This window comes from Papaver somniferum, unplaced genomic scaffold, assembly GCF_003573695.1.
Source record: "Papaver somniferum cultivar HN1 unplaced genomic scaffold, ASM357369v1 unplaced-scaffold_107, whole genome shotgun sequence".
Taxonomy (NCBI): Eukaryota; Viridiplantae; Streptophyta; class Magnoliopsida; order Ranunculales; family Papaveraceae; genus Papaver; species Papaver somniferum.
This window is the reverse complement of record NW_020619603.1, coordinates 1,496,461-1,513,755: the sequence shown is the minus strand read 5'-3', so window position 1 is coordinate 1,513,755 and position 17,295 is coordinate 1,496,461. Positions and strand designations below refer to the sequence as shown.

The 17,295-nt window shown below is 37.4% G+C and overlaps 3 protein-coding genes across 3 annotated transcripts; 2 read left to right on the top strand and 1 right to left on the bottom strand.

Annotated features, from left to right (window-relative positions):
- Positions 1 to 1,743: 1,743 nt before the first annotated feature.
- On the bottom strand, positions 1,744 to 4,897 carry LOC113327834 (cytochrome P450 704B1-like). Its single transcript, XM_026574954.1, has 4 exons — positions 4,095 to 4,897; positions 3,296 to 3,970; positions 2,967 to 3,170; positions 1,744 to 2,875 (listed from the first exon to the last, which is right to left on the bottom strand). Exons 1-4 carry the CDS (start codon positions 4,644 to 4,646, stop codon positions 2,684 to 2,686), a joined length of 1,623 nt encoding a protein of 540 aa, XP_026430739.1. The 5' UTR covers positions 4,647 to 4,897; the 3' UTR covers positions 1,744 to 2,683.
- Positions 4,898 to 4,981: 84 nt separating this feature from the next.
- LOC113328337 (protein FAR1-RELATED SEQUENCE 5-like) lies at positions 4,982 to 7,170 on the top strand. Its single transcript, XM_026575452.1, has 3 exons — positions 4,982 to 5,038; positions 6,019 to 6,168; positions 6,268 to 7,170. The coding sequence occupies exons 1-3, from the start codon at positions 4,982 to 4,984 to the stop codon at positions 7,168 to 7,170; spliced, it is 1,110 nt and encodes a 369-aa protein (XP_026431237.1).
- A 1,262-nt stretch (positions 7,171 to 8,432) lies between these two features.
- Positions 8,433 to 8,951, top strand: LOC113328335. Its single transcript, XM_026575449.1, has one exon. It carries the CDS (start codon positions 8,433 to 8,435, stop codon positions 8,949 to 8,951), a length of 519 nt encoding a protein of 172 aa, XP_026431234.1.
- The last annotated feature ends 8,344 nt before the right edge of the window (positions 8,952 to 17,295 follow it).

Genomic DNA, 17,295 nt, shown 5'->3' with positions numbered 1-17,295 from the left:
TCGCATGGAAACAATTCGGATGGTGTTAGCTTTGGCAGCTCAACTCAAAATGAAAGTCTACCAATTAGACGTAAAGTCGGCGTTCCTAAACGGAGAACTAGAAGAAGAGGTGTATGTTGAACAACCTCAAGGATATATCCGAAAAGGAAAAGAAAAAATGGTATATCGTCTCCGCAAAGCACTATACGGTCTTAAGCAAGCACCGCGTGCATGGAACAGCAAAATCGACAAGTATTTCCGAGATAATGGATTTGAGAAAAGTCCAAGTGAGCCATCACTCTACATCAGAAAACAAGGTACGGACTTCCTAATTGTCTGTCTCTATGTTGATGATTTAATTTATGCCAGTACAAAACAAGAGATGACAGAAAAATTTAAGAAGGAGATGATGAAAGAATATGAGATGACAGACTTAGGATTTATGCGATATTTTCTTGGGATTCAAGTAAAACAATCTCCAGAAGAAATATTCATTTCTCAAGAAAAATATGCGGAAGACTTACTGAAAAGGTTCAACATGATGGATTGCAAACCAATTGCAACTCCAATGGGTACCAATGAGAAATTGGTAAAAAATGATGGAGCGACAAAAGTTGATCCAACCTTATTCAGAAGTCTAGTCGGCTCACTGATCTACTTAACAAATACAAGGCCAGACATCGTCAATGCAACCAGTATTGTTTCTCGGTTTATGAGCGAGCCAAGCAAGTTACACTATGCAGCCGCAAAGAGAATTCTTCGGTATATCAAGGGAACGAAGGATTTTGGCATCAAGTATACAAAAGAAAAAGATAATGATTTAATTGGCTTCACAGATAGCGATTGGGCAGGTTCTATTGAAGACCGAAAGAGCACATCAGGCTATGTTTTCTGTATGGGAACAAAAGTTATCTCTTGGAGTTCTAAAAAGCAAAGCACGGTGGCATTATCGTCAGCCGAAGCAGAGTACATAGCATCAACAAGTGCAGCATGTGAAGCAGTGTGGCTAAGAAGAATAATGACCGACCTACAACAAAGGCAAATGCAGCCAACGACTATCTACTGTGACAATATGTCTACAATTGCAATGACAAAAAATCCAGTCTTCCACGGAAGGACGAAGCACATAGAGCTACGACACCACTTCATCAGAGAGCTTGTAGAAGACAAGGAAATCGAGCTCCAATTCTGTCCAACACAAGAACAAAATGCAGACATTTTCACGAAAGCAGTCACGGTGGATAAGTTCAATCATTTCAGAGAAAAGCTCAACATCACAAATTAAGAGGGAGTGTTAAAAATAAAAATTAATTTGTGATCATTATTCTAGAATAATCTTGAAGTTCCCTAGACTAGGTAAAGCCCAATACATTCTAGAGTTTTTGGGCCTCTAGAGTCTTCTTTTTAGTCACATGTAATCTAGAGAATTCTTTCTCTAGAATTCTCTTAAGGCATAGTAGATCATAGTCTCTAGAATTTTCATTTCTAGAGTTTTCTTCACTAGGCCTATAAATAGGCACTCCATGGTTTCATTTTGATCATCAAAAACTCAAGTGAGTAACCAAGTAGTAGAGTGAGAGCTAGAGTTAGAGTAAGAGCCAAAGTGCCTCTTTGTAAACAACTAGTGGAAGCCAAAGTTGCTACACAAACCTCTTGTAACATTTTCATTTTCATATTAATCAAAGCCTCACTTTCCAATTAACCAACCTCTCTTTCAAAATCATTTCCATAAACCCATCACATTTCCGCATTGCGCCAACAAGTTTTGCTTCATGGTTTTCTATCGATAAATTCTGCAACATTTGCGGTGGATTTACATTGATGGTGCTGCTTATGTTTGTCTAAGAATGTTGTACAGCTTAGTCGACATTTTCTTTTTCCAGCCTAGTTATCTCTTCAGAATGGCAGATTTTAAAATACCAATTGACCAGTACAGGTTAAATCTGGTGGAAGTGTTTGTGTATAGAGTTATATGCAGTATGGGATGTGTGCAAATCTATACAGGTCATCTACATCGTCAAATCCTATATCTGCAGGAGTATTGGAGCTATTGCAGTAAGTGATTAATTCTTTATTCTGACTTAGTGACACATCTACTGCTACTATTCCTGGTATGTCCTGATATCCACTCCAGCTGCGGCAGTGCTACTGTTCACATTATCACATCTCTGCGTCGAAGATTCAGCATCTGCAACTTCTACAATTCAGACCTTGGTTTGTCACTACTGCACCAACTGTTCGCTTAAGAGTGTCAGTAGTGTGAGAATTATATTTGCAATCTCAAGTTGTCTTTTACAGCCAACTTGGGATTGAGGGAGGGTAATAGCATAAGAGAGTCAGTAGTGTGAGAATTATGTTTGTGTAAAATGAGAGTGTGCAAGTTGTGTGAGAGTCGCACGTGTGAGGTGTAAGAGTGTAGAGATTCAGTCTAGAGAATTCAGATGTGTATATAAACGGAGTCTGTCCTGTAACTCAGCAATGTAGACATGAGATTACTCATTGTTACTAGGAACATAAGTTTAAACTTTTGATACCTACTAATCATTTATCAAGGAGCATTCTCAAAGGAGAAATAACAGAATACAAGTCAACTGAAGAGACTAATATTAATTCGGCTGTGGGTCGGGGTGACACTTAACACATATTGTGAAACATAGATCATATATGTAATACCAATTAATGAAGGGCCATTAAACTTTCTTGCCTAAACATTTCCATATTTTTTTGTACTCACAGTAAGCTTCAGCCCATGCTCCATCATAAGACCTATCGTGGTTTTGTAATTAACAGGATGGTTTGGAATCAAATGAAAATTGAAGAATCTACACATGATAGCAAGTGTTATCTTCATCTGTAGATATGACGAGTCCTTCCCTAGGCATGTCCTTGGTCCAGCCTGCATACATGAGTCTCACATATTTAAACATTCATATTACAACTGTCGATAAATATAATCAACATTTTATTGGAATCTGTGTATTTCTTACATTGAACGGCGTGAATTTGAATGCAGATGCATTTGCAAATAACCCTTCTTTATTAAACCACCTATCAGGGTTGAACGAAACTGCATCAGGTCCCCAGTTGTATACCATTCTCCCCATGGCGTATGGCGCATAATTCACTGTTCCACCTGCTCTTACTTTTGTTCCGTCGGGTAAAACATCGTCTTCCAATACTCCTTTTGAGTTCTACAAGTATATATACAGGGAAAGTTAATTCTGTTTTCAAATGTTACTAAATTATTTCAAAATTAAAAACATGTTACCAAAATAATAAGCTTGGGAAAATGTGGCTGAGGTAAAGGGTTTCATACATGGGGCAATGCAGGGTACAACCGTAGCGTCTCAGTGATTGTTGCATGCAAGTAAGACAACTTTCCAACTGAATCATAATTCAAAAGACTTAGAAATTGTGTTAATTTCTCGGTAAAAGATTTTGGGTCTGTAGGATCATAAGCAATCATTTCTTTTGCCTGATTTTCTTCAAAGGCTATAAGTTCTGTGTAGATCTTTTCTGCTACATTAGGATTCATCGTGATCATGTATATAAACCAAGATAGTGTTGACGCCGTTGAGTCACGTCCTGCTAAAATAATGTTTATAATGACGTCTCTGAGGCTTTTGTCGGTTAATTTACTGTCAGGATTGTCACTTAACTTAATGAATCTTGACAACATATCATGCTTTTCCTTGTGACCACTGTTATCAGGTGATTTAGCTTCTTCATATTCTGCTTTCCTTTTGTGAATCAAACTGTATGTAAATTCATCTATGACTTGGATACTTTGAACAAACAATGCTTCACATCCAAAATTAAAAAATCTTTGTAATCTCCATAAAGGGTTATCAAATCTATAGGTAACAGTACTAGTTGCTTGATCAAAAGCTTTAGCGAAAAGATTATCCGATAATTCATGACCCAAACTACCAATTTCCTCCCCAAGTCCAACTTTACATGTAGAATCTAGAGTCATCCTCAGGAACAGATCCTAACCAAAAACAAACGGTCATTATATCCACCTGTACAATATTATATTGAAGGATGCTCTTTCCATTTAAAAAAAAAAAAAAAAAACATTCAGCTATAAAATAGTTGGGAATTTAATGACTTACCTGTATATCAATTTCTTTATTGTGGATTGATGCTTGGTGTAAAATATCAGAGAGAATCAAGGCATAGTCTTTGAAAATAATAGTGCTGAAATTTTTCAAGTTTCTAGATACAAACTCCAAACCAACAATCTTTCTGTGTTGCCTCCACATTTCACCATCTGAATTAAAAATTCCATCTCCAAGAAACTCTTCCATGATTGCATGAAAATCTTCACCCCTTGGGTAGTTGTCGAAGTTGGTTTTCAGAATATGTTCAATATTTGCAGGATCTGCAATGAAAGTTGCAGTTGTAAAAGGCAGTGGAACGTTGAAGGTTTTTGATTCAACAGAGTAGTCGGTTATCCAGTCATGCATTCTATAGTAGTTCATAAGAACTTCTACAAGTACACCAATGATTGGCCATGATTTTGGGCCTTTTACATTCCTTTGATTCCATCTGTGCATGAAGACATAGGCTGACACGACACTAATCAGGAATATACTGATTTCGATTTTGTATTCATTAAGATTTGATGATGAGATGAATATTGATAGTTGATTTACTCTTTCCATCGCAAAACCAGAAGATAAAGATATGATTTTGGTTCAAAACGATAGAAAACTCAAAAAAAAAATAAAAAATAAATAAATAAATAAATGAAATGAAATACTTATGCTAGGAAAATTTGAATATTTGAAGAGGCCGTTAAGAATTCTGCGACTAATTGAATTGCGGATGATTATTGAAGTATGAGAAATCTGCTCTTATCTAGCTAGGCGGTGCACATACATTATTATTTAAAGGGAGTCGTTGCAGAATACAGCTATCAGAAATATTCATAAATTAAGTCGTGGTCATCAGCCATGAGTAAACATTTGTGAACAGGTCATTTCTCAATATACTTATTATGGTAGTGCAAAGCTTGTCTAGAAAGCGAGTTGATATTGAGTCCTTCGAGTTTAAAGTATTATCGTTCGCGTTACACAAAATTGGTTCAACAACTCCTGGATTATTTTTTTTTAGTCCTAAAAGACAAATAAATTAATATCCTCTTTAAATATACAAGGTTCCCTTTCCACCAAAAATTCGACGTTGCAGGCTACACGACAAGAACTTAGCTGGTACACAGTCAGCGATTAGAATTAGCTAGTGATCATTTGTTAAACAAATGAGTGCACAATTATTTATTTCATAATAATAGTTTTTTTTCCAAATTATTAATCTCACCCAAGAATAGAATCGTACAAAGTTGTAGTTGGTAACCCAGCAACAAGATGTGCCCCAACACTTTTTTGAATATCAATGTCTAATTTATGAAAAATAAAACTACCTAAACCACAACCAGCATCATTGCTAACTAAACAATTTTTCAAACGCTTAAAAAAAGGTTTTCCCTATTTCGAACCCCTACTTTTCCTATTTCCTTTCTCATTTACAATTTCTAAAACTAATTTACTTTTCAATTCTGTTTTTCCTATGTACCACCTAAAAAGTCAAATTAAGTATGACCTTTACTATTACCATTTTTATTTTTCCTTCTTCTCCGCTAGTCTCCCATTTATATTAAATAAAACCATTAAAACCCATCAGTTAGAAACCCTAGGTCAGATTTCTATTCAATTATTATAATACATCAATATCTACTCTTTTATTGTTTAATTCCTCAAGACTATGCGAATTAATCCTTGATTAATAGGTAAATCAAGATCATGGAAGATTCCATTAATGAAAATCTAGGGGGAAAATCCAAACCCTAGATGAATCAAACATACAAAAAGATTATGCTAGTTCTGTTGAAAACCCGTTAGGTGAAGAAGAGGTTAGTTAATTAGTTATATGATCGGTAACCATTGTTCAATCAGTAATTTTTTATATTATCTTTTTCAGTAATTCTTTTTTAAGTTTCTTATGAACTGGTGGGTCATTTTTCTTTTTCTTGTACAGCTATTCTCCGATCATCTAGAATCGACCAAAGAAACTATTGGTGTTGAAGAGAGAGAGGATGAAGTCGTTTTAGATGTCGTCCAATGTAGTTCCGAGGAACCAATTAATGTTGTTGGTTTTGAGTCCACTGAGTACTTCACCACAAATAAGGTATTGTATGTTATTTCTTCACTCTTCAGAGTGATACGTCAAAAAAAAAATCATTTTGTATTGGTATCGATATTGATATATGTTTCGTTTGTTGTGTAGACATTTAATTCAAAAGAAAATGTTACAGAGGGGTGTCGCGAGATTGATAGTCAATACAACATAATTGTTGTGATTAAAAAATGGGTGAATAAGAATGAGAATCATGGTGGAAAGGGTTACGCCATTGTACTTGGATGCGAGAGAGGTGGGAAATACAGAAAACGTAACTGTACGGTGAGTCCTTCTAAATGTAGGAAAGGAACTGCAACAAAAAAATGTGGATGTCCTTTTAAGTTGCGGTCGACTTGTGTAGATGCTTCGAAATGGAATTTGATTGTCAAAGATGGACACCATAACCATGCTCCAGCAGATACACTTTTGGGGCATTCGTTCGCCGGTAGACTCTCAGACGAAGAAAAACAATTTGTTATAAAATTCCACGAACACGGTATGCCACCAAGACATATTCTCATTGCTTTAAGGGAAAATTTTAAAAAGAACGCTTCAACTTTGAAGACCATTGACAACTGCATACAAAAACATAGGGTATCCGAAAGAGCGGGTAGAACAAGAATGCAACTGCTTCATAAGTACCTGGATGATTCCCATTATGTAACATGGAATAGGAAAAATTCTGATACATGTGAGGTGACTGATATCTTCTGGGCACATCCAGAGTCAACATTATGTGCTCAATGTTTTCCTTCTGTGGTGATTATTAATTGTACATACAAGACAAATAGATGGAAGATGCCTTTGTTTCATGCGGAGGGTATGACATTTATGGGCACGACATTTTCCATTGCTTTTGCATTTATGAGCGCCGAGCTAACAAGAAACTATGAATGGGCCTTGCAACATCTGAGATCGCTTTACTCTCCAACAAATTTTTGGGAAATAGTCAAGGTGGATTTGTTGAGTGCTGGCATCAAATGCACAATATGCATGAATCTCAACTGGTGACTATCAAAGCCAAATTTCAACAAACTTTAACCTTGATGAAGCATGATGACAGAATAGACGATTTCAAGAGTCTATATTGCCATGTCTGGCAGTACGCCTTATATTTCATCATCTCTGAAATAAAAAGATTGGAAAAGTCGAGAAGTATTGACGAAAACTTGTGTAGATGCATTCTACACAAGACGCATGGCCTACCTTGTACCCACATGATATCTGAATATCGGAATCAGGGTAAACCCATCCCACTTTCTTCTATCGATTCGCAATGGAGGCAGATTAATTTAGTTCCACATGTTTCTCGTTCAAATGTTGTGTATGATTATCTGCCACAGTTAGAGATTTTAAGAAGAAAGTGGGAAAATTCTACTGACCCAGAGAAGAGTCGCATTAATGAATTGGTGACAGTTTTTGTAACCAAAATTGTTCATCCCGATAAGAATAATTTTCAGGAACCACCAGCTCCTGTTCGAACCAAAGGAAGGAAAACAATAGCCGAAAATAAAAAAGAAATCGAAGAAAATTCTTGTCATCGAGATCTTTCTAGGCATGAACATGCTGATTCACAAAAAAAGGTATCGTCTTAACTGTATTTTATGTTTATAATATTTTGCTTACATACATTCTTTTATATTTTTCTTAGTTAACTATATCCTAGTTTTTGTTTGTATTTGTTGGGTATTCATAAGGTACCTCCAGTATTACATGAGAGCACCAAAACTCAAGAACAACCAGGAGAGACTGAAGAAACCCACGGTTCCAAACAAAAAAGAAAATATACAAAAAAAAATATTGAATATTGGGGGGAAAAGAAGACAAGAACAGAAACTTCAGAGGTTACGTTTGAGACTAAAAATGACGCAATGGAAATGGTAATCCAGGAAGGTATGGTCAGAACTGAAAAACTTGATGATGCCGATAAGGTAGTGGAAGATAGGGTGAACGACTTTATGGTTGTGACTGAAGAGGAAGTTACAAGCGGTACTGAAAAACTAGATGTGGAGAGAAAAATTATAGATTTTACGTTGGAGTGTTTGGATGAGGAAACAGACCATGATGTGCCTATTTACTATTTTGAATCAATAATGAACAACCCAGAAGAAGAATAAGAAGAAGAAGAAGATGAAGAAGAGAAAGAATACTTTTTTGCTGAAGACAAACTTGTGGATGATGAAGATGCGTGGCAACTATAGAGGTGGGGTGAACCTCGACCAGAAGACTGGAATTTACCAAATCCAAGTTATGTATCACAACTGCTAGAGGCTATGCAATTTTACATAGAAGGAACTCATTATGTGCTTTCAGATGGTCATTGTGGCTTCCATAGCATTGCTTTCCAACCAGGCCTTTCCTGTAGAGATGATTTCCGACATATTCGTAATAATATGCATGCGGAAGTTTTTAATCACAGGACGTTTTATGATAAAGTCTTGTACTCTGAGGAAAGGTTGAACAACATGCTCAAAAGATTAAGTTTTGAAGATGGAGATGAAATGGACGTCAGTAAATGGTTTAAAATGCCGGAAAATGGTATTGTAGCGGCTCAAACATTCCGTGTTGTTCTTGTTTGGCTTTCAAAAGAAATGTGTGCAACCTTATTCCCTTCGAGGCATGGGACAATCAAAGGTAAGAAACATAGAGTTATACTGATGGCTTTTTTTGGAGGGAACAATTTTGTTCCAATGAAGTTAAAGTTAGGGGCTCCTATACCACCTCCCTGCAACATGTGGATTCAGAATGCATACGAAGATGCCAAGGTCTGGCCAAAAAAATATGAGGAATAAGATGAAGACATTCAAAAAAAAGGATGAACTTTAAAGAGCCACAACCTGAAAAACCAGTAATCATTCACTAATTTTTGGTGTAGTTTTCCTTGCATTTTAGTTTTTGTTTTGATTCTCTTGGCAACACTTTAGGTTTGGTGTTATTTTCTGATTCTTTTTGTTATTTTGGTTTTGATTCTCCTGACAAATTCCGGTCCAGACCTTATCTTTCCATCTCATTTCCTTGATTGTTACACATTTTTATCTTTACTAGTGGTGGAAAAATTGTTACACATTTTTATCTTTACCAGTGGTGGAAAAGTTTCTGACATTTTCTGGCAACGACAGTTGCACATTTCCATTTTTTCAATAGACGACGACAGGAACATTGAGTTAAACAAGAATAGACGAGTTTGTACATGTTTCTATTACAAGAATAAACGAGTTTTTATTGAATGTCTACTATGTTATTACAGGAACTCACGAGTTTTAAGTGAATGTGAACCTGTTGTTACAAACTCGTTTTTGTTACACATTTTGATGACAAGTACATTGAATTGCATCTTTCTCCCAAACTAGGCTTGATCATCTCCAAAATATCTTTTGCATTAGCATGGTCTTTGATTCTCGACACTAGAGTTCGCAACACACAAGTAGTTGCTTCTTCCGGCCTCAATTTTTGATGCACCTCATCCTGAAAGCAAAATCCAGAAATCACAAATGTAAAATGTCATCAAATTTATATGTGTAATACTAGAAAACAGAAAGACTCGGAAAATTTTTCTTTAGAGTACGGTTATTGATTGATGCGCATATAAGAAAAAATCAAAAACAAAGTACTATTCAAGTTTCTTTTCATTATTGCTCCTCTATTACTAAGTGACGTAACCAGAGTGAACGATAGTGTGCGATGCAGTAATACTGTATATGCCTAGTGTGACGTAACCAGGATTTTTAAATGCTACCAAGCCAGAAAATCTCATATGAAAGTATACAATACATCATGAATTATTGCCAAGATAGCTGTCATACTCCAGCACAGTCATCTAAACCCGAAAGGATATCCACATCCTTGAAAATTTGTCACCGGTAAACATACTAACATATGATGAATGATGATAATGTTAATGTTAATATATACAGTACCCAATTATTTCTAGATAGAGAATCCGAGTAATTGGCCAGGACCTAATAAGCAAACTGAAAACAACAACTTATACCAAACCCAAGATATCTCTGGTTACCATTATATACTCTAAAGAGGGATGTGATTCCAGTGGTATCAACAAAATCGAATCGTAATTACACGAATTATTACATACAATACAAAACATTACGATTAGGTTCAGTTTTTACCACTTTTAGGTTTTGATTTTCTGTAACATTCCCTACTTTCTTTGGTGGATCGTGGAGGCGTCTGTTGATACGGAACCTGCGAAAAATTAAAGAAAAGGTAATTGAAGGTGGTGGTGGATTGTGGAGGTGGATAAGAAGGCGTAGGTCGGTTGTGGAGAAAGAGAAGTTATCTGTAAATTGGGTTTTCTTTTCGGTCGTTAGGGGATTTTACCGGTGTGTATATAAAAAGTCAAAGAGATGGTAATTAGGATATATGGCAATTCCCATGGGTGGTACATAGGATTATTGGGGATGGGAATTTATGTGGATGAGAAATAGAAAAAGAAGGGGTAGGAAATAGGGAAAACCTAAAAAAAATATACAAAATCTTCACTAAGCTCCCCTAAAGTAGTGAAAGCCAAAATCCCCAAACCATAGCCATGTGAGGTATAAGCATCCAAATATTTAGTACGCTTATGCTGGATAGCTTTTGAAATAGCTTGACCTGGAATAAAAGAACGAGCACCCTCACCAATGAAGGGTGAGACACATGTGACATCCATACAAACATCTTTCCCATTTTCCCAGTTACAAACAAGGATGTCTGCTGGATGTAAATCCTTGTTTTTATATGATAAAAGACCCAAATCAACTTCCTTGCGCGCAGGCACACCAGCTTTGTAACAAATATCGACAGATATATCATGTATAAGGTCATGGCGGAACTTGATGCCTACATCATTGGCGCAATGAAGAGCATGATCACCAAAAATATTCATAGGTCTATTGCAACTAGAGCATAAGCCTCCCTCAACAAATAAGGGGATTCCAAGTCGACAGCAAACTACAACTCTGAACTGTATGGGCCCAAGGCATTGATCAAGCCCGCTAATGGGCACACCTAGGAGGTAATCTTGTGCATGTTTAACTCGGTTACATTGCCACAGAATGGAATCTCTTTATGATAAGGAAAATTGGACAAGGATTTGCTTTTTAACCGCATCAAAATAAGTGACTGCCAAGGAGTTCATAGAAGAGGGGGCAGTATCATCGACGCAATAAGTATAAGACAATCCACATACCTGAATAATGTTCTGAAGAGACAACTGATAAGCATAACCGTTATCTGCAGAGAATAAGCTACCAAGAATCACCTTTCGCACCGCAGAAGTCTGACTCATAAGGCCAGATAACAGTAGGCACGAGTGTCTGCGATAGTGTAGATACTAAGGCCACCATCTTTGATGGGCAGAGTAGCTAGCCTATGTTTTAGAGGCCCAAAACCAGCACCATCTCCCGTGACTAAAAGCCGCAGGTACTAGGAAAGATGGTCATCAAAGAGATCAGTAGCCTGTTGCAAAGTTGCAGGTTTGGTCGTACGCATAGCAAAGTATAACCTTGACACACCAGCACAATTGAGGAGTAACAACATCTCACTTTGAGGATCCTTGAGTTTTTTGATGGCTGACATTAATTGGACGGTCTTGTGCACCCTGTTCACCACCATGTCACTTATGAAGTTCAAGTCCAGACTCACAAGACCTCCCAAAAGTTTAACACCATTACAAGGCCTACCGATATCAATGGAAAACACACCTTCAGCAATGCTTCGTGGATCAACGGAAGGACAAAAAACCTCTGTTTTTCTTAATATTGAGATGTAACGCTCTACTCGGCCCTTCCGATTCAATTATACTCAAAGATTTAGCAACCTCCAGTGTGTCACCGATAATTGCACCATCATTAAGGTACCAGGCATGCAAATCAAGCTTACATCGAAAAGCAATGGACTTCACAAGAGGATGAAGTTTCAAAGCAAACAAAAGGGGACCAAGTGGATCACCTTGTTGAACGCCGAGAGCGGAAGACAAAATATATTGGTCATAATAAAGCTTAGCAGGCCTAGCGTAACAAAATTCAACCCAGCGAGAAATACCTGGACAATGAAGGCGAACCTCCCTAATGAGATGAGTTCTGCAGATCATATTGAAAGCATTAGAGAAGTCAATAAGCAGCATTGACATCTTATCCTAATGACCTTTCAAGTCCAATAAACCATTTACAGCATGTAAAATACTCTCCCCCCAACTGGCATACCAACACCAAACTGATGATCCCCTAAACAAGATGTCATATCCTTACCGACAGAGAAAGTAGCCACCTTAGAGACCAGACGACGCCAAATTGTACCAACCGTAATAGGCCTTAACTCACCTCCAGGTTTGAGTAATGGTGTAACCGGTGCACTAGCAATGAACTCTCCCAAGGTATTAGGGCATTTTCCTGCCAACCAAAGATTGACAACCCCTGTAATCGAAGCCAATAGCTCATCCACAACTGCAGCTGCTGCTCTACTCAATGCGTCAATTAAATGCTGAGCACGCAATCCATCCCGGCCACAAGAAGTACCTTTGGGGAAACCTTTTATGGCGCCAAGGACTGCTCTAGGATCGACCGTGATGGGTGCACTGCCAACTGCCACGGTTGGTATAGAGGGTGGAAGGGCATCAGGATGTTTAGAACGCAATTCCTGTAATGTATTCTCGTCACGAGGGGCTACACCGTTCGACGACAGCACTCGGATTGCAGCTGCATAGTGGCCTTGACCTATCTTATTTTGACAAGTAATTATGTTAGCACATAACGGCTTCTTCTTATCCACCTGTTTTGAGGATCCCTGCTGAATGGGCATGTGTAACATCCTGTTGATCAGTGTGTAACAACCATTGGATGCCTTCCAGGCCGTGAGAGCTTGATGTGTAGCCGCAATCTGAAGTTTCCTCCTGTTACCTGACTTCTCCTCTCTAGTCTATTTAGGTTTATAAACCAGCAGAGTACATAATGGCAGCAATAACAACCGTATCCAGGCAGTCGTGTCTGTAGGTTTACTCAACACTCTATCAAGGAAGACTTTCAATGTCCTAGAGAAGTGCAGTCTGCACTGATGAGGGATGCTGGAGACAGTGGTGAAACGTCTCTGAAACGCGGCATTGAGCAGGTCTGTTGAAAGATAAAAAGAATCATCTTCCACAACAATATTAACACCACTGTCAACAGCAGCAGATACCTCTGCAGGTCTGTCCAAACCATGAATAAGAAAGTCCGGTGAAGAGCCATTGATTGGTCCGGCAATGATATCAGTATGAATCCCCGGATGACCCTTACACGGAATTCTCCAAGCATGCAATTGCATGCACTGACCACAAAGCCACATGCGCAGGTGAAGAAGAACTCTCTCCCAGGCTCGATAGACTTTCAAATCAGTGGAAATTAAAGCTCTGCAACTGCTCCTGTTGTCCACAGAGTGAAAGTGATTTTCTTCCAGATGCTTGAAGAAAGACCCCTTGACGTAGCCTCCGCCAACCATTAAAAAATTTGAACGGACAATGGCAATGTCGTCAAACAACACATCATCTTCATTTGGAATCTAAGGCGCGACAGGTGCAGGAGATAACCCAGGCGCAGAAGAATGTAGTTGTGAGGTGCGGGATGATCTTGTTGCAGCAGGCATGATTGAAGCAACTCGATTGAAGAAAATAATAGTAAATAATGGAAAACAATAAAACCCTAAAACGTAAAAAGAAAACCTAGTTTCTGAGGCGGGAGGGCAAATAAAAAAAATCAAAAGAAAGACTCAAAAGAGGCGAGGAAAATCAAAGCAAGTAATCGTGGAAAAACTAACCTAATACTGAATCGAAAACCGATGAGAAGCTGCTGATGAAGAATCCTGGCTTTCAGTCGCCGGGAAAACTACTAATAATACTTTTTTTTAATAAATAAACAGGACTAAGCCCGAGGTTACATAACAAACAAGAACACACATACAATACGTGACAATAAGTGATTTCCGAACAGAACCAGCATTTTGTAACTAGAATCCAATCGAATCCGAATCTAATCGTAGCCAGAATCCTGTAACAAAAATCTAGTAGTAGTGACCGGGTTATCAGATAGTAGCCCTAAAATTAACGGTAGCGGTAACATCCACTACACTAAATCAGGAAATTTGTAACGCCCGGCTTTATAACGGATATTTTTTAAGTAACGTCGTATCGACGTTGGTAATTTTGTAATGTTGGATAATCGTTGTAATAATTGGAATCTCTTACATATTTTCGAACGGGTTATGGATAATTACCTTCTTATCCTCAATTTAAATTGTCAAGTTACCTTTTATCCTCTGTTATTACTATTAGCTCCCAATTACTACTATCAGCTCCCAATTACTTCTCACACTCAAGGGCTACCCAGCCTCCCTACGATTCTGTTTTTTTTCTCCAATTTTTTTTCCATTATAACTCTTCATTTTAATTACCGAAAATCAGAAGACAAACCAAAATCAATGAAATTAGTTTTTCATTTCATTTTTTATAAGTCTGAAAATAGAAGAGAAAAAATACGTCTACTTCGCCAGCAAGATATTGTGAGGCTTTTTTTTTAAAACCGTCATGATATATCATTTTGCAGGCTCTAACTGAAGGTGAGCAAAAAACCCGACCAAATGTACATCATCAATCTAAAGGTTGATTCTCTTTTAGTTCTTATTTATCTCTAAATTCTTATTATCATGGCCATCCTAAACCAAACTACCTCAGAAACACAATCCGAAAATTGTCGCGAATGAAGAGATGGGATGAAAGAACTTAAATTTGATTGGAGCAGCATGGGCAGGTACTTCATGTATTTGTATTTTAGTTATTTTAGTTCTGTCTATACATTCTTATTTTTTCTAATTGATCTAATGATGATGAGAATCAAAAGGGGAAGTAATTACTCTAAATTCCTAGATACCCATAATACTGGTGATTATAGAGGATTAGCAGAAGAACCCAGAATCTGAATTTGATTCAAGATTCAACTAGGTTCACCATAAATGGTGAAAGAGATGCAATACTAATACATTTACAGATTTCATAAACCTAATATATTGAAGATTCTTAAACCTAATACGATTCCAAAGAGAAGCAAATACAGAATCCAGTTAGAATGTTTCCTAGACAGAAATCCATTTATTATTCCATTTTGCAATTTTAAATCAGAAAAAGAAGGTGATGTATTAGTGTGAATTTCGAGTCGTTGATGTGTTGACCCGCCGAGGTTCCATAAGCCTGTAGCAGTAGTTTGAGGTGGTTGGTGCCTTCCGGAATAGCTTTATATGTTATGAAGAGATGAGCATGATCTAAGGCTATTCGTGGAAGGTGTATGATTCCAGCATGTGGGTTGGTTGTTCTCCATTGTAGATTTGTTACTGCTCTATCAAGTCTTTGTTGGATGTTGTCAGGACCTTGTTGGTTGTTAGGTGAACGGGTCTCCTCTGAAGATCAATGTAGTCCATCTGATAGAAATAATATGATTAGTTTGTACATTGATATAAGTCGACTAAGGTGTTGAATGGTTGGTGATGGTTCAAACCTTGATAGTTCCACGCGAGAATAGACATATCTTACTAATTGAAAAGCTAAGGGGAGAAGGTAAATTAGGTTGGAGAGAGCTTGACAACTGGAACGTTGTACAGGGTGATATCGAGTGTGATTGAATGGAAATGGTAGCGGGTAATGGGCTTGGGTTCTGGGCCTCATCACTTTGAAGAGATGCTAACATATACTTTTGCAATTAGTTAGACATCGCCACACAATGAAGAACATGAAAAATAGAGATATCCAGCCACCTGCAAACAGCAGTATCCAAATATCAACCCTCATAGCGTCATATCACTTTTTATAAAGAATAAATCAAGCAAGTTATCATTTCAGAAGCTAATACGAAGCTGCAGTATACTACTAGACTACTGTCGCATTTATAACTCGACACCAAAGCCGAACTGCCCTTGGTTGTCAGTCTATGGATCGAACAAACGTACAATTTGAAATTCCAGAATATAAACCTCCCTAGCTACTTGATTGCCATTAAATTAATGTAATACAGCAAAATCCACTAGCAAAATTCTAACATTTTCAACTACAGTCTGTCCAAATTTGTATGCGCGGAATAAGACGGTGCATATATGGTCCCAATAAGACGTTGTAATGATCAAGTAACGTTCACAGTTTCAAATCTCTAAACATATAAGTTAAAAGAGTTCAACATCTGGGGGAACATCTCTACACCTATGCGAACTGTCATTGCATTGAGAAGAAGTGGAATCTGTGAATATGAGGCACGACTAAAAACTGCACAAAGGGAAGGAGAGATACCAAGTTGTTTACAGAAAAGCCTCTTTCATCGTGATTTCCTCACTGTGCAGAGTAGTTGCCAACTGCGGGACCAGTTGCAATCCAGCATGATAGCATTTGTTTCTAGACATTTTGTAAAAATATGGGTACTCATGCTTTAATATTAGATATAACTCACTCCACCTGTCATGCCAAAAAAGAATAGCCTTTCAATTTCAAACAGTGCAGGTGTCGTTCTCGACCATGAAATGCTAACAAAAGTGACAAGTGGGGAGAACATCTATATCTAAGCAGTGGCGACTAATTACACTAACCCAAAAAATATTTCTAAGCAGTGGCGAACCATTAAAGTTCTTGACAGCTGTAAAAAGTTCCTGAAATGTATTGAAAACTAAATTTACAAATCACCAACACCAACACCAGCAATGTTCACCTGATGATGTAATAAACCTCAAGTCAGTTTGCATACTGGTGAAAAAATATTCAAGTAAAATTCATGGTAGAACAAGTGAAAACAACAGGTATAGATCAACACAGAAGAAAATGGGACAAGCCTGTACATAACAAACAGAACTAATTACTGATCAGGACATAGAGGAAGGCACAGAAAATGTTCATCAGAACTAAGCTTATGGTTCAGATGTATGATGTGTTGAGCAATACTTGTAGCGAGAATTTTCACCAATAATGTCACCAGTGATATACTGGGCATTTAACAGTTATAGAAACAACATAATATACTCAAACCACTATCCCAAAATTCTCATACTAGTGAAAATATAATGCCATATAAATTGAAAACAACCGCATAGTTAAAACCAACAGAAATATGAGAAAACAGGAAAGTAGATGATATG

Excerpts from the sequence above, each read along its gene's own strand:
- LOC113328337 (XM_026575452.1), top strand. The coding sequence starts at position 4,982 with ATGGTAGTGCAAAGCTTGTCTAGAAAGCGAGTTGATATTGAGTCCTTC. Across the intron at positions 5,039-6,018 it reads TTGAGTCCTTCGAGTTTAAA|CTATTCTCCGATCATCTAGA; the intron begins GTATTATCGTTC and ends TTTCTTGTACAG. Across the intron at positions 6,169-6,267 it reads AGTACTTCACCACAAATAAG|ACATTTAATTCAAAAGAAAA; the intron begins GTATTGTATGTT and ends TTTGTTGTGTAG.
- LOC113328335 (XM_026575449.1), top strand. The coding sequence starts at position 8,433 with ATGCAATTTTACATAGAAGGAACTCATTATGTGCTTTCAGATGGTCAT.
- LOC113327834 (XM_026574954.1), bottom strand. The coding sequence starts at position 4,646 with ATGGAAAGAGTAAATCAACTATCAATATTCATCTCATCATCAAATCTT. Across the intron at positions 3,971-4,094 it reads ATAAAGAAATTGATATACAG|GATCTGTTCCTGAGGATGAC; the intron begins GTAAGTCATTAA and ends GTTTTTGGTTAG. Across the intron at positions 3,171-3,295 it reads TGTACCCTGCATTGCCCCAT|AACTCAAAAGGAGTATTGGA; the intron begins GTATGAAACCCT and ends ATATACTTGTAG.